Source organism: Sphaeramia orbicularis, unplaced genomic scaffold (assembly GCF_902148855.1).
Source record: "Sphaeramia orbicularis unplaced genomic scaffold, fSphaOr1.1, whole genome shotgun sequence".
Classification (NCBI taxonomy): domain Eukaryota; kingdom Metazoa; phylum Chordata; class Actinopteri; order Kurtiformes; family Apogonidae; genus Sphaeramia; species Sphaeramia orbicularis.
In genome coordinates, this window is record NW_021941649.1 from 75328 (window position 1) to 91321 (window position 15994).

The 15994-nt window shown below is 40.8% G+C and overlaps 1 protein-coding gene across 1 annotated transcript in view; it reads right to left on the reverse strand.

The window, feature by feature from the left end:
* The window catches only part of LOC115416707 (E3 ubiquitin-protein ligase rnf213-alpha-like), an 88914-nt gene that overhangs the window by 40912 nt on the left and 32008 nt on the right, over positions 1-15994 (reverse strand). The window contains 15 exon segments of the mRNA XM_030130556.1: positions 333-459; positions 1213-1366; positions 3164-3207; positions 3301-3423; positions 3495-3619; positions 3702-3818; positions 3943-4067; positions 4203-7808; positions 7925-8080; positions 8166-8344; positions 8439-9633; positions 9836-9997; positions 10128-10265; positions 10640-10857; positions 13460-13619. Of these exon segments, the coding sequence (XP_029986416.1) occupies positions 333-459; positions 1213-1366; positions 3164-3207; positions 3301-3423; positions 3495-3619; positions 3702-3818; positions 3943-4067; positions 4203-7808; positions 7925-8080; positions 8166-8344; positions 8439-9633; positions 9836-9997; positions 10128-10265; positions 10640-10857; positions 13460-13619 (6629 nt within the window).

Sequence of the window (15994 nt, forward strand, 5' to 3'; positions counted from 1 at the left end):
AACAAATACTTTATTGATCCTTTGCAGGAAATTACAGGAGTTACAGCAACAGCAATCACATTCAATCATTACAAGCACTCTGCAATAGATAATAAGGACTCAAATTAAATATTAGTGCTAATTAATAAAGGAAAAAGAATATCTACAAGAATATACACGAGTAAGTTAAAACTACTACATGTGCAAAAACTATAGAGATGTATGAAATGTAAAGAACATATAAAATGCAGTGACAGTGAACTTGCTCTTCCCTTTTATTGCACATTGAATCACCTGAAGGATTTATTCATAAAAAGTCTACATAAGAAGACAACCTTTGGTGTAGCGCTCACCTGAAGGTGCCTCCTTTTTGCAAGGCATCAATGTCGGAAGCCTCTTTCATCACCCAATTTTCTTTTTTGCTATCGTGAATGACCAACAAGGAATGAAGACGCTTCTTCACAGTTTGCAGAAATTCTCCTGATAAGAGTCAGATAAACATAAAGAGTCCTGCAAATGCTGTTGGAAACTAAACACTTACAAATAGTTTAGTATGTCAAGCAATTTGTGAATGAACATGTGTCTGGATTCCCTGTAAAACCACAGAGCCAAAATTTTTACACATTATTTCTGTCACAGCCATATTCTGAACATTCTGTTATTCACTTTATGACCACATCTGTATCCAGTAATCATCTGAGGGAGGAACTGGGGGTTCTTCGGTCAGTGTCAGTGGTGGTTGTAGAAGTAGTAATAGCAGTAGTAGTAGTAATAGTAGTAGTAGTAGTAGTAGCAGTAGTACTAGTAGTAGTAGTAATAGTTGTACTAGTAATAGTAGTAGTAGTAGCAGTAGTAGTAATAGTAGTCATAGTTGTAGTAGTAGTAGTAATAGTTGTAGTAATAGTTGTACTAATAGTAGTAATAGCTGTAGTAGTAGTGGTAGTAGTAGTAGTAGTAGTAGTAATAGTTGTAGTAATAATAGTAGTAATAGCTGTAGTAGTAGTAGTAGTAGTAATAGTAGTAGTAGTAATAGTTGTAGTTGTAGTAGTAGTAGTAGTACTAGTCTATTCCTGACAGTTTCATGGGCTGTAAGTATCAGACTGGAGTTTTAGGATTATTTGTAGCGCTGCAGGTTTTAATTCTTCCTTTTTGTTTCTTAATCTGATCTAAATGTCAGGTTCAGTCTGTTTAATCTACAGTGTTCTTCTGTGTAAACAAAGCTGCTTTTCTGACCTTTAATGGCGTCGTCGTTACTGAGGAGCGTCAGGAGGATCTGAACTCTCTGTGTGCTGCGGATTCCACCTTCCACCTGATCCTTCAACATTCCCACAGCGTTCTGGACGCAACTTCGCACAAGCTCTGTTGTGTCCACAACATGAGCCAAGGCCTGGTTCAGGAGGAAACACTGATCAGAGACCAGAGGAGCATCTCACAAGCAAAAGGCCTGTCCTTAAAGATCGCCATGATGATGGTATAAAAACTTTACAATTTAGTATTTTTTTGTTTTTTTCTCCATTAATCTCTTAAACATCTCTTAATCATCTCTGCTCAAAACTACCAAACATTCAATGATTTTAAGTATTTCAATCAATAAAAAAATCCCCCTCCGCCCACCATTTGCTATGTGGACAATAAAAGATAGCACTGAGTAATCAAACTTGCATTTAACTCTTTCAGTGCCATGGGCCGATTAAATCGGCTTTACGAATACGACCTTTAAAGTGCCACGGGCCGATCAGATCGGCTTTGGAGAACACGCCACATTTGTGTACAAACAAACCATCCACCCCCATTTCTTTCTCACATTTCGATGACGTTCTTTCTGTGTCCCCCTTTTGAGACCAATCAGACGGGAATTTGAGGTCACGCGACCGAATAATATTTTTATATCTTTTTAATGTTTCTTATTCTCCGGTGTTTCATCAGAGGGAGCCCTCCATGCCGGGGGGCGGCTGTGGACTCCGGGGGCTGTGGCGCCTTCTCTCACTGGGGTCCGCTCCTTTCTGGTGGATGGGGGTCCCAGTTGGCCCTCTCCCACTAGTTGGGATGCGGGGCTGTGTTGCTGGTGCCCGGTTATTATTATTATTATGAATTATGCAAATTACGATCAATAATGAATCGGCTGCGTCCGGTGCGTTTTGAATCTAATTAGCAATCGGTCGGATGTTACCGAGCGGTTTCCTGCAGGATTCTTCAAATATTATAAAAACGACGCGAAATACTGAAAAACGGCCAAAATCTGTGGCACTTTTAAGGCGTATTAGCCCCTTAACTGTCTGGCACCGAAAGAGTTAAAGGGTTAAAATCCTGACAATTATTCAATATTTGATTGTTTTGATCAGGACTGAAGTTGATCAGAATACCTGACAAAAAAAGAAAAAACTATACAGTTTTTCAGCAGCTTTTGAAAGTGGACATTTTTGTCCTGAATGATACAAGAGCGGAGAACATTTTCTTCAGTGTTACGATGATTTAGTAGAAAAATTACAATTTTAAACTGTCGAGAGAGAGATGTTGCTACAAAACCAATTTGTCATATGTTCTAACAAATTGATACAAATGAAGAGGAACAATTTGGCCTAATGGACAAAAATGTCCATAGTCATGCATGTTAATTGTCTTATGCCACAGAGGTGTCACAGTCCTCCCTCAAAATCAGACTCCCCTGCTGTGCATCGCAACTCAGTCTTTATTTATATAGCACTTTACATACAATGAAGATGTAGCACAAAGTGTTTTACATTTAAAAATCAGTACACCCCCCACCATATTACCAGTGCTAATACGTCCAAACAACAGCACATAAAAAGACTGACTGAGCATGGGAGGACCAGAAAGTAAAAGAGGAGGTGCTGTCTCAGGGAGCACCTGCAGCACATCTCCATCAGGAGCCCATTTAAGGGGCTCCTCTGCTCCAGTGCGGCGTCAGATCACTACTTCTCAGACCATCACAGCCTTTCCCTGATTTCACGGACCTTCCTGGACTCTCTCACCCTGGACTCAGCCCTGTGGACTCTATCCCCTTCAGGTTTTGTGTTTGTTTAGTTCTCATGCTTGTTTTCTTTAATAAACCCCATTATCCACTTGAGCACTGCACCCATGACTCCTTTCATTCACTCCTCGTCACTAGAGGTATATTTGTGTTTTTTGACAGTGAACAGCTAAAATAAAAACGATTACTCACATTTTCCTCACTCCCTGTGTAAGAGTCATCATCCACCTCCATAGCTGTTAAAAATAAGCATATATTAATATCATTTAAGATCTTTAATGACAAGACATTTTACACAGAGGAAATGAGAAATTGAGTATTTTGATTACCTTCTGGCTGAGCAATCTTTGTTTCAAACATTTGACTGATTGTCATGTTTTGAAGGGTTTTGATGTCTGAAACAATATCTTTTGATCGTCTGAGGTCATCGATGTGAACTGATCTCCACAGGCCTGTGAAGATTCACATATCTGGTCAAAGACTGTGATTAAAACAAATCAATCCCAACAGGAGAAAACCTTACCTCCTTGAAAGCCAACATAGGAAGTCCCTCCTCCCATTCTTGGCAGTCTGGTGATGAAGTACACAAACACTTTGCTTCCTGTGTTCTCCTGAGTTATCTTGTTGATTTCGTTTATGGATGAATATCTGAAAATGAACAGCAAAACATCAATATGGCAAAAATCACACAGTAGCAGCGCAGCATCTACCAGAAATGTCTGCGACTTACTTTGCAGATGCAATAAGATTGGCACTCTGAGAAGCTTCATCGAAATCATACTGAATGATGAGGGCTTTGACATCGGCTCCGGTTTTGCTGTTTCCATTTTCAGTTGTGAGGAAGTTCCTACAAAGGGAGAACCGTTGTAAACTTGGATTTGACATGTTTACTGTGAGAGTGTGCTGAAAAAGTCAAAGGGCCATTAATGATGTGAAACTGAACTCCATGCATTCACGTCCTCAGTACAAACCTGATTTTCTTCAGGAACGACTGTTCTGTGTCAAACTGCTGCAATGACAGAAGTCCAACACTTGGCAACACCTGCTCTAGAGGCTTTAAGTCAGATGCTGTCAAAAGTCTCGAGAATGTTGTTACCTGTTGTATAGAATTACATATAATAATGACTTATAGATGTATAAAAACTATTAATTGTCCATATTAATGGCAACTGATCTGGACTGAAAGCTGTAGGATGTATTTGAAACTGGCTTTGAATAACTTGACATTTACCTCTGTGAAGGATGAGCTGCAGTGGACCTCCTGCTTTGTGTGAGCAAGTATGTAGTCAACCAAACAGCTGTTGTTCAGGTCTTCAAAGTAAACCCTGGTCAGATGTTCAATCTCCACCTTCGGAAGGCCACTGCAGTTCAGTCGCACCACTGAGTCAGGTGTAGCGCATTTCAGGAGCATGAGTTTAGCTTCATCCAGTACTCTCTTCTCTGGGTCTGAGTTTTCCACACTGTTCTTTTTGTTTTCTGTTACTTGAAGAACGACAGAGGCACATGTGTCAAAGTGGTAGCCAATGAAGACATCTGCTGGTAGGTACTCATACGTCTGAGTGTCTGTTGACTCCTGACTGTTTAGAGACACAAAGTCTTCAACCCATTTCTGCAATTCAGTCACAGTTCTTTTCTGCTCAGGTTTGAGGACAGTGAAGATATCCAGGTAGTGTTTCTCCAGCCTGTTGATGAGAGGTATAGGGAACTGTTTGTAGACCACCTCTCTTTCTTCTATAACAACAAGCCGGAATTCCTCATGGACCCTACATTTGACACGGTGGGTTCCCAGTCCAAGGTCCACATACTTCTGCCCACCCAAGTAGACATAGTACTGGTTCAGAGCATCGTAGAGACTTTCATAAAGGTTCTGCAGGTTCACAAGCACAACAGTCTGACCTGTCTCCATGCAGATCTTCACTCTATTGATGTTGCGGCAGATTTGGGTGTACTCCTGGTCTTTCAAGAAGCTAGAGCCAAAAATAATTTCCGGTTGACAACTTTCTGAAAAGAAAGTTTGCTGGAGAATTTGTAGAGCTGCGTAGTTTTTTGTCAGGATCAGCAAGTACCGGCATTCTTCCTCTTGTCCAACTGCCTGAATGTTTTCTCTCACAAAGTCAGTGGTTCTGATGCTCTCCAGATTTGGTACAATCTGAAGTCCTTCCGTTAAGACAGTAACTGCATCCACATCATCTCTACCACTGAAATTCCTTAACACTGCCTTTACGATTTCCTCTGCTGTGGGTTTCCTCTGAGAAACCTTGGCCACGGCAAAAATCATCTTAATCAGGCTGTAAAAATCACGCAATCCAAAAAAACCATTGCCTTCTTTGTTGCAGATATCCACGTAGGCTCTTGCAAAGGGTTCAAAGAATGCCTTGACCTTCCGCAAAACCACTTCGTCAGATGAGCATATGCCTTTAGCACTCTCAATAAGTTCCCTCTCATCAGGATCACCACGGGAAACAAAAATCCCTCGGTTCATTTTTGCCGGGTCTAAAGCCCAGTTGGAGATGCCAATGAATCCAACCTTTTTGTGTGGTTGGGGATCATCATCGATACACCCTTCTTCAAGCAGTGGGTGAAGAGTTTTCAGTGGCATCTTTGGGGAGTCCTCAGCCAGACCAATCTCATCAAGGACCACAACTGAAATGTATTCTTTCAGGTTCTTTCCTTCCTGGAAACGCCCACACTGTTTGAATGTGTTGATGATGCCCTCTGGAGTTGAGTGAGGACTACACTGGAACGACACCAAATGGATCTGTTTAAGCCTTTTGTAAAGGTCAGAATGCGCAGACTGACCCTGCATGGCATCAGCCACTAAGGTTTTAGACAGAGATTTTGAACTTCCTGGTTTCCCAACTAAGAAGAGAGGGATTCTTAGCTCAATACAGAGAACCATCATGAAGACGTTCTCTTTGAGGGCGTTGTTTCTTGCAATTGTATGTGCTATGGGCACCCCACTGAGAAATAAATCCTGCATGAGTGATATTTCCTGCTTTACTTTTCCTGGGTTGTATGCTGGTGACAGGCTTTTAGAGATTTGTTGTCTGTAGTCATCCTTATTTTCAAGGCTGGCATGGTAGCATACTGCCGTGGCCATAACTACAGACCATAGCACAGGATCTCTGACCTCTGGCTCTTTCTGAAGACTTTCATTCCTTTCAGCATTTTGTTTTTTCTCAAATTCTCTAAGCTCTGCAAAAAATGTAGTGTGGTTGTCAAAGAACCACAGAAAGACCTGCATGCAGCGTTCCACATCTCTGAGGCTGACGAAGCTGCATTCATCCTTCCTTGTCCGCATATATTTCTGTGACCCAGAGAGGACATCGGTGATCTGATTTACATAATTTTTATCAACTGGTTTGTTTTCAACCACTCTTTGCACAATTTGCTGAATGTACATCTTCTCTGTGTGGTCATTCAACTGTCCGAAGTCCCACACAAGTGGGATTATGCTTGGCGGTAATGCATGAACTCTATACACTAGCTGGCGAAGTGGGATAGAACCAAGCTTTTCATCTGTCTCTTCAGCTCGAACTCTGTACCCGAGACCTGCAGATTCCAGCCTCTTGATCATCTCCTCAGTGTGTTTGCGGTAAGGGTTACATGCTGCAATAATCTGCAATCCACAGTCAGGTGTCAGACTTTCCCCGTTGACTGTCTGGTCACAGAGGACTTCCTTAATGCTGCTGATGGCCTCAGTGGTGTTGGCCTCATCGAAGAAAAGAACAGTGTCAAATTTATACTCCTGTTTGTTTGCAGAGGCATTTTTTTCTGCCTCTCTAACTTTGGTGTAAATAATGTTTGGAGTTGTCCCTCCATGCACCTTCACAAGTTGCATGTTCTGAGCTGGTCTTCCATTTCTCTGGAGCTCACAAAGAAATCTGATGAGCCTTGTCTTACCACATCCCGTCTCCCCCATGATGATGACGGGGATGCCACACCTGAACCGCATATGGACTGCCAGCATTTTCAATATGTTGTCAGTTGTCAGCTCATACGTTTCATCGGGGTCACAAGAAGACTTGATACCAAGAACATTACAGATTTGCTCTATTTTCTCTTTTCTTGGAAGACGGTCAAAGTCAATGTTGAAAGGCACCCTCTGTTGCATTAAACCTCTGTGTAATGCTATGCTCATGACATTCTTTCTTATCACCTTTCCAGAAATGGGCTCAATGGCGTCAACAGAATTCCCTTTATTGACCTTAAGATGGAAGCCAATAAAGGTCATAGACACGTGGTCGTCATTGAAGAAGATGTACGGATGCGGTTCTGTTTCCCACCTCTTCCTAATAAGAAAAGGGGCCAAGTCTTCATCTTTGACACCAGTTAGGTCCACCTGTAGATTTCCTGGACTCTGGTCAGAAATGCAGAGCGATGGAGTGGCGAAGTCTTTCGCCATCAGAATCATGAAGTCCACCACAAAGGTTTTGAATCCACGTAGGACGTCTCCAGTCAATGAGGCATCACAAAAAACGGAATTCTCACAGTCTTGGAGCTGTAGGTTTAGGAACCACGCAAAGTGTCTTAGTTCTGCCCAGGATGGGTCTGGAATTCCACAATACAACAGAAACATCTGGAGACATTCCACATGTGACCCTTCAGCACGTTTTTCACTGTCATATTTGAACGTGTCCAGATTGGCATGTTTCTGAAATCGAGTGAGATACTGGTATGGTCGTTGAAAGACGGTGCTCCTGAATTCTTGGTCATCCATGAGTGGGTCTTCATTATTAACAAGAGAGGGACTCATCTCTAGCTCTAGTACCTCTTTAGGTGGTCGACAGAAAATATTTGGGAATACATCTGTGAATGAGTTATTTGCACTTCGAGCCTAAACAAAACAAGAAACCAAAAACAAAGGGTTTATTCAGCATTTTATAGGTAATACTTACTAGTATCAAAAAAAGACATTTTATTAGTATCAAATTTCTAAAAAGAATCCTATACCTGATGTGAGGTATTTTTTAATGGTTTTGCAGTTTGCTCTAAAGTCTCAATGATGTACAGCTGCTTGTCACTGCACCTCCACACGTTTCCCTCGGAGTCCATCAAATAACGCAGAATCAGCAATTTGAACAGAAATTCATCAAGACCTTTCTGCACCTGTTCAGTGAGATGAAACAACTGTTATTATAATGAAGAGAATGAAAGAAAAGGAAATTAAATATTTACTGAAGGTGACCATTACCGATGATGTGACATCAAAATGGAACATGGTGAGTTCTTCCTTATTGGAGTCACATAAGAGAGACTGAAGAATCACATTCTCATCAACCTTCGGTTCAGTCAAGCGAATGCATTTCATCACTGAGGATGTGGTTGAGCCCTGCAATTTCTCATACAACCTCTTAATATAGAGGGATTTACCTATTCAAAAAAAGAACAAAAAAGTCATTATTCATGTGTCAACAGTATCAGTATCTCTGTAATTTGATGACTGAGGTTAAAACTAAGTACATACCAACCCCAGCCCTTTTGGATGAGACAACAACAACACGCTTCCGGTCTTTGAACGCAGCAGCAGCACTCGGTTGGGTTTCTGGGACTACATAGTGTTGGTGCAAGTATGTCTGGATTCTCTCCAGTTTCTCCTGAGGTACCATGTGCAGTTTGTACTGGCTGAAGGCTGATGGAAGGTATGTATGTTCTCTCTCTGAGCTGCAGATAATGACCAGCCTGTAGTCTTGTCTGCTTCTCATTTTCATTACTTGAAAAAACTTCTCAACTTTAGAACTCACATCGTAAGTCAGCAGATCCCCATATAGCAGAGTGTATATCTTCTGTCCCCTGCTGCCTTTGCTAAGACAGCGCCTGAGGAAAAGTTCCACCTGTTCATATGATGTTGTGGAGTTGCACAAGAGGACCTCATCGTACGTAGGAAGTGTTTGATTTTTACTGCACATGTAAACTGAGATGCAAGATGTTAGGACTTCATCATGTGGGCAAACAACAAGGTTTGGTTTTCCCAATGCAAGACCATTAGGTAGCTCTCTGTGAATGTATGTAACCTTGCTATTTTCTTTGTTTGCTAGTTTTTCTAACAGTCTTCCAAGAATTTGCACATCGAGAATGTGTGGAAGAAAACTCTCCATGTTTTTCATGTAAGTGTCCCATATCAGATCAAATTTTTGTAAACCACTTGCCTGGTCTATGTGACCTGGCAATGGATCCAATTCCTTGGTAAAATCTGAGCTGGCTACCTCATTTTCTGGCACCATTTCAAGTATCTTAAGCTCTTCCTGCGCTTCCAGCAGGTCAGCAGCTGTGCAGTTGGGCTTAATGAAAGAAAGCAACATGAGAACCTGATCACTGACACTGATCAACTTTTGCTGAGACAGGTTGGTACACAGGTTGACAATCTGTTCTGCCGTATAGTAATTTAGATAGTAATGGTGGGATCTCTGATCCTCCACAAAATTCATCCAGTCATCCAGGTATTTCTCCATTTTCCTGCAAAGTTCAGGAAGCTGCTCGTCTACACTGCCCTCCACAGTGACAGCGCTCAGACCACCGTCCAGGTTGAAGTCCATTGTAATACTGGGTTTGTTACTATTTATGCAGCATCTGATCCGAGCTTCCCAGCATCTGAACAGAGGATTCCCGGCTGTGTATAGGACAATGAATGCTTTAGCTAGTCTCTGGGCACCATCAAAAACCTGAAAAACAAAGACAATCTGATTTGCACCCACAAATAATAGTTTTAATACAATGGAAAATACAAATAAAAAAAATAAACCTTTCAAACAGTACATACAGCCACGAAACCAAAGCTGAAGTGTCTTCAGTCCTACGGTGACCAGTAAACTATTTAATTCCACATTAAAATAAAATGAAAATATTAATAACAGAAAAAAGTACCTCTACAAAGTGATCAACTTGTTTTTTCCCCTGATGGCCTTTCCCAGACATGAGCATGAGTTTGTTCTGCAGTTCCCGCAGGTCCTCAAGGGAATAACTCCGTATCTGACCATCATCATGTCCCTCAGGAATCAGGAGTTTCAGGACGGTATCAAGGCTTAGCTGGAATGACAAATACACACAAATTGTCCTTAATTATTTTGACAGAATATTGAGTGTTCTCTGAGACAATGTCTAAACTGAATGAACATTAGTAATAATACAGTCATCTTTGGTTTGTGGCGTTTTGAACCTTTTCAACTCTTTGTGCACTGATCAGGTAGATTCCCTTGTCGTTGATGGCTGATGCTAACGATAGAGACGACCTCTCCACTGATCCATGACTGTCCTTTACAGTCTTCAACCATTCCAGATGACGTGCACTGTCCCGCTGCAAAACAAAACAGTATTTTCAACGGTGAAGTTGTTTCCTGTTAACATTCCAGTGTCCGGGTGAACATATTATGCACACTTTGCTCTTCAAATTATACAAAATCGCATAATTTTCCACAATTTGTGTTAGGTTAGAATTCAAAAGTTGTTCATTTTTGCATGATTTTTGTCCCAGTCATTAAAATCTTTCCACTGTATACAGTGTTATATTCCTACACTAACACCCTTCCACCAAGTGAGTACAAAATCCACACTGACACATTTAACATTTGACCTTTTGTGCTTTCAGTGCTTTAATGTTCACTAAGTATCTACATCAGAGTTGCACTGTAGTCATTTTCAGTACTAAAGAAATCAACTGTCCCTTCTTACCAGTTTCTTCGGTAAGTTTCCATCATTCTGTAAAGCTCCCCAGAGCTTATGGAGTGCTGTCTTCAAAGTGTGGAAATCAGAGTCTGGTTTAAGCTCATAAAGCAGTGAAGAATATCCCAGAACTGCATCGTGGAAGTAGGAGACTCGATGTATGTCCTCATCATTCTCTCCCGCAGAGATGGAAGCCAAGTCAACAAATACCTTCAGCTCGTTGATATCTAAAAATATTTGTAAAAATATAAAAATATATGACCATTATGACTAGAGCAGATCATTTTCTTACATCCGGATTCATCTCAGGGCAGCAGATACTGTACATTACTACCAACATACTCAGAAAAAAAACCCACTAATGAGAAAAAAAAAAAGAAAGCTACACTGTAGGCTATTTTATTACACCAGTGCAGAAATCTTAGGATAGAAGAGGCTGGAGACTATGTGGTGAAAATAAAGCCAATCATTTTCACATATTTTGGGATTGCCCTAACATTGTGCCTTTTTGTCAGGCTTTGAAAAAAAACCATGGAGAACATTTTCAAAGTCCAATTTCCATTCACATTTGAATTCATATAGACTACCGGTCAAAAGTTTTAGAACACCCCAATTTTTCTAGTTTTGTATTGAAATTCAAGCAGTTCCAAGTCCAATGAACAGTTTGAAATGGTACAAAGGTAAGTGGTGAACTGCCAGAGGTAAAAAAAAAAAAAAAGAAAAAAAAAAGGTATAGTTAAACAAAGCTGAAAAATAATGTACATTTCAGAATTATACAAAAAGGCCTTCTTTAGCGAACAAGAAATGGGTTAACAACTTAAAGCAGTTCTGCAGCAATGGAGGTTGATCAAGCCTCGAAAGTTGGTGCTACCAATTCCTCCAGGTGTCCCAACGTTTGTGAATTCCTTCCAACCCCCTGTGTCTGCAGAAAAGTAGTGTTGAACACACTTTGGTACCATACCGTTGGGAGCATTATTTGAACAGTATTGTACTGCAGAAAGTAGCGTGTGAAAAGAGGAAAAGGCAATTAACGGTAGAAGAGAGACAGACCATCATAACACTGAAAAATGTAGGTCTGTCCTACAGAGAAATGTCCAAGAAAGTCCAGGTGTCAGTAAGTCCAGTTTCCTTCACCATCCAAAGGCACTCAGAAACTGGGGGAAATGCTGACAGGAAGAGGTCTGGCAGAGCCAAAGACACAACAGAATCAGAAGACAAGTTTATGACAGTTAACAGCTGGAGTGAGAGGAGACTCACAGGACAACAGCTGAAAGCACAGCTCAATAGTGGTCATAGTAAGCAAGTCTCATTGCCATTGCTGAGACTTCAGAATAAGAAAAAGGGGCTTGCCTGGGTCATGAAACACCACCAGTGGACTACTGAAGACTGGAAGAAGGGGTTATGGACTGATGAATCCAAATTTGAAATCTTCGATTCATCCGGCAGGACTTGTGTACGCCGTCGAGTAGGTGAAAGGATGGTTCCTCAGTGTGTGACATCAACTGTCAAACATGGAGGAGGAAGTGTGATGGTCTGGGGCTGTTTTGCTGGATCCAGGGTCGGTGACTTGTGCAGAGTGAAAAGCACCCTGAACCAAAATGGCTACCACAGCATTCTGCAGCTATGCCATGCAGTACCTTCTGGGATGTGCCTAGTTGGTTGGGGGTTCATCCTACAGCAAGATATTGACCCAAAACATAAGTCCAAGCTCTGCCAGAACTACCTTAGGAAAAAAGAACAAGATGGTACACTTGAAAACATGGAGTGGCCAGCACAGTCTCCAGACTTAAACCCCATGGAGCTGTTTTGGGATGAACTGGACAGAAGAGTGAAAGCAAACACACCTACAAGTGACACACATTTATGGAAACTTCTGCAACAGAGTTGGGAAGAACTTTCTGAAGAATATTTGATTTCCATTGTAGAAAGAATGCCAAGAGTGTGTTCAACTGTTCTATCTGCCAAAGGCGGCTACTTTGATGAGTCAAAAGTTTAGAATACATTTTGGTTTCTAAATTGATTCTGTGATTTCTTTTTTAACTTCAATTGTTTATTTCTTCTATGCTTTAATTTCAGAGTACACTGAGACATTAAATTGCATAATTTTCAATGAAATTCTGGAAAAATGGGGGTGTTCTAAAACTTTTGACCGGTAGTGTACTTCAGAAAAGAGAACCAGGGGAGAACAAACTCACAGGATAAGTATCTATTCAGAATATCATCGGTGGCAGGTAAAAAAGGCCATCACCAGGAAGTGGGTAACAAAGGATGCACCCAAAATGGAGGACTGGATAGAGGTTATAGATGACATCTATAGGATGGAGAAGGTGACTTTCTTAGACTTCATTTAGACAAATTCACCAATTTTTGGAAAAACTGGGCTGATTTTATGACACTATTAAGAGCTGATTTTACTTGATAAGAGTAATGTGCATATAGACCCATGGAATACTGAGTTCATGCAAAACACTTTAAATGTTTGGTGTTTATCTTATACAGAGGAAAAGGGTTTCAGGAAGGAAAGAATGGAATGGGAAAAACACCTTTTATTTCCCACTAACTCTATTTTAGCTTTGTGTGTATATTTTTACTATTTCTGTCATTGCTCCCCTGTATGAGTATGTCTTTTTTCTTTGTTTGATTTCCTTTGCATGTATAGAAGTTATATAAATGATGTAAAATGCTGATAAGATAATGCTGCCTAGATAATTAAAAAAAAAAAAAAAAAATAGGACTTTTCATGCGTATAGTTTTACATCCCCTCACAATTTCATATATTCTACTTTTAACCTGTACTGTGAAGTTAACAGCTGTTAAAATCATTCTTACCTTTAAGTGCATCTTTCAGCCATTTTATAAAGTCCCCTCGGAGGCTCAGCTCATGCAGACAGTTTCTGCGAAGCTCAGTTATTTCCACCAGATCCATCTTTGCTTGCATCAGGTCATCGTCAATCCGATTGAGCTGCTCTCTCACAAAGTCTTCATGATTCTAAATGCAGTTAAAAAAAAATAAAGGTTATGTTTTATATCCAAACAGGGGTCATTCTAGGATCAGAGGTTTAGGGGTGCTGAGCACCCAGAGTGTTGCCTGGCCAGGCAAGAGAAATTTCACTGTTCAGTACATTTTAACACAATTTCAGACCATCATTCCCACATTTGTGAAAGAAAAGCATAACATTTTTTGGGTATGAGAAACTCTGTGACTAAACCATCAAATCTGACAAAAGTTATTTAAATGCTGATCCACAGTAAAAGAGGAATGGACTGGAATCATAAAAGAAATATACCGTAACCCTAATTTCTGGTGGAAGACAATCCTCCATTTTAATACAGCAGCTCCTCTACCTATATATATATGTAAGGGTAGAGACTGTGATCTGGTAGGATCGGCGATTCTACCAGTAGAGACTCTGATCGTAGTCTCTACCAGTAGAAACTCCGATCAGAGTCTCTGCTGGTAGAAACTCCGATCCTGCCAGTAGAAGGGTTAGGGTTAGGGGTTAGGGTTAGGGTTCGGATCGGAGTTTCTACCAGTAGAGACTCTGATCGGAGTTTCTACTGGTAGAATCGCCGATCCTACCAGATCGCAGTCTCTACCCTGACATATATATATATATATATATATATATATATATATATATATATATATATATATATATATATATATATATATATATATATATACACACACACACACACACTTTTTTTTTCCTTTTTGGGGTATCTGGGCCCACAGAAGTGATACCACTGTAAGACAGGCATCAGTCATGCGTGCGTGGACCAGGTAATATGAGTGATCCCCATGTGGTTCTATTTAAACTGGGGGATCATGCTTGGAACAGACCGACCAAGGACACACTGGAGGGATTCTATCCCCAGAGCTGGTGGATGTGTCTGGGCAGAGGGCTGTCTGGGCTCCACTGCTGAGGCTGCTGACCCCGCGACCCGGACCTGGATCGGAAGAAGACAGTACTGTATGGATCCGGGACAACGTAAGATGAGTGATCCCCATGCAGTTATATTTCAATTGCGGGATCCGGAAACCACAGCTTACACTGGTATCACTACTGTAGGCTCATTAACAGATTAAAAGTCCGGTCATTACACTGACTTGTGTGACAGACCGCTGTCACTGATAGGAGGAGGAGCCAACAGTAGCCTGGAGGCACAAGAAAGATTAAATCAATTTGACAATTTCCCTTTTTTAAATATCATCCTGAATTTTTGTTGTTAAAATATTATGTTTCAACCATGTAACTGTATATGGCTTTGACATTTTTCTAGCATGTTAAGAATGGACATAAAGTAAAGAAGAAAAAAGAAAAATTTCAGCAACCTTCAAATATTTTAGGGGTGCTGGGAATCAATTTAGGGGTGCTTCAGCACCCCCAAAAATGGCCTAGAAACGCCCATGCATCAAAACATCCACAGAATGAATATAAATGACTAAATGTTCAGTTGTTAGTTGAACGGGATGGAGCAGCACAGCCAACAACCTGGAGGGGGTGGGGCCTGAAGTGCTGCTGACAAACAATTATGTCGTACTGGAGAAATGTTCGTCTGAAGTCTGGACCTTATATGTGCAAATGTTGTGATGTAACTAGTTATAAAACAGAAGAAATTAAGCTGGAATTAAAACAGGTTGTAGAAATCCACTGGATTTTTGCCAGAATGAATCTAAAGATAGTTTTGCAGCAGCTGAAGGGTTCAAATTCAAACTGTATGAACTATTAGGGTCCAAATACACAAAGAAATGAACCACAGACTAAGACAAGTGGGTTTAGACAAATATAAGCCCTTTAACATACTCTTTTTGCCCTTCCACACTACAGTGTTAAAAACAGGTAATGGCACACTTTGTTGTGATTGAACATCATTTTGAAGTGGTGTTTGCCACAGTACTGTGGGACTAACTTTCTCATTTGTCTATTAACACAGAGCCAGTCAGTGCGCTCATTATATGATGTGTAGACCTGTAACCTGTCACCCGCTGCCACAGTACTGTGGCCATAAGTATCACACATGCCATGTGCCTATCCGATTACAAAAAAAGGCTGGAGTGCCAGAGGCTATGTCCAGACGACAATGCCTGTGGTATTTTTCTTTTGTGGATTCTAAGTTTCATCATCACACATGTATTGTTTGAAGAAATATCTGCGTCCAGGTAGAAACAGGAAAACTGGGTTAAATGGTGTAATACGTCTGCCACATCTATATGTGGCGCTGTACACAGACACAGACAGAACTGCAGGATACAGTAAAATCACAGAAGAATGCACTGAGCATGAGCATGAGGTTATGTCCGGGGTTTTCTTCTTCTGGTCATGTGGTACTATGGCATCATTGTTTCCAAAAAGTGGTGTT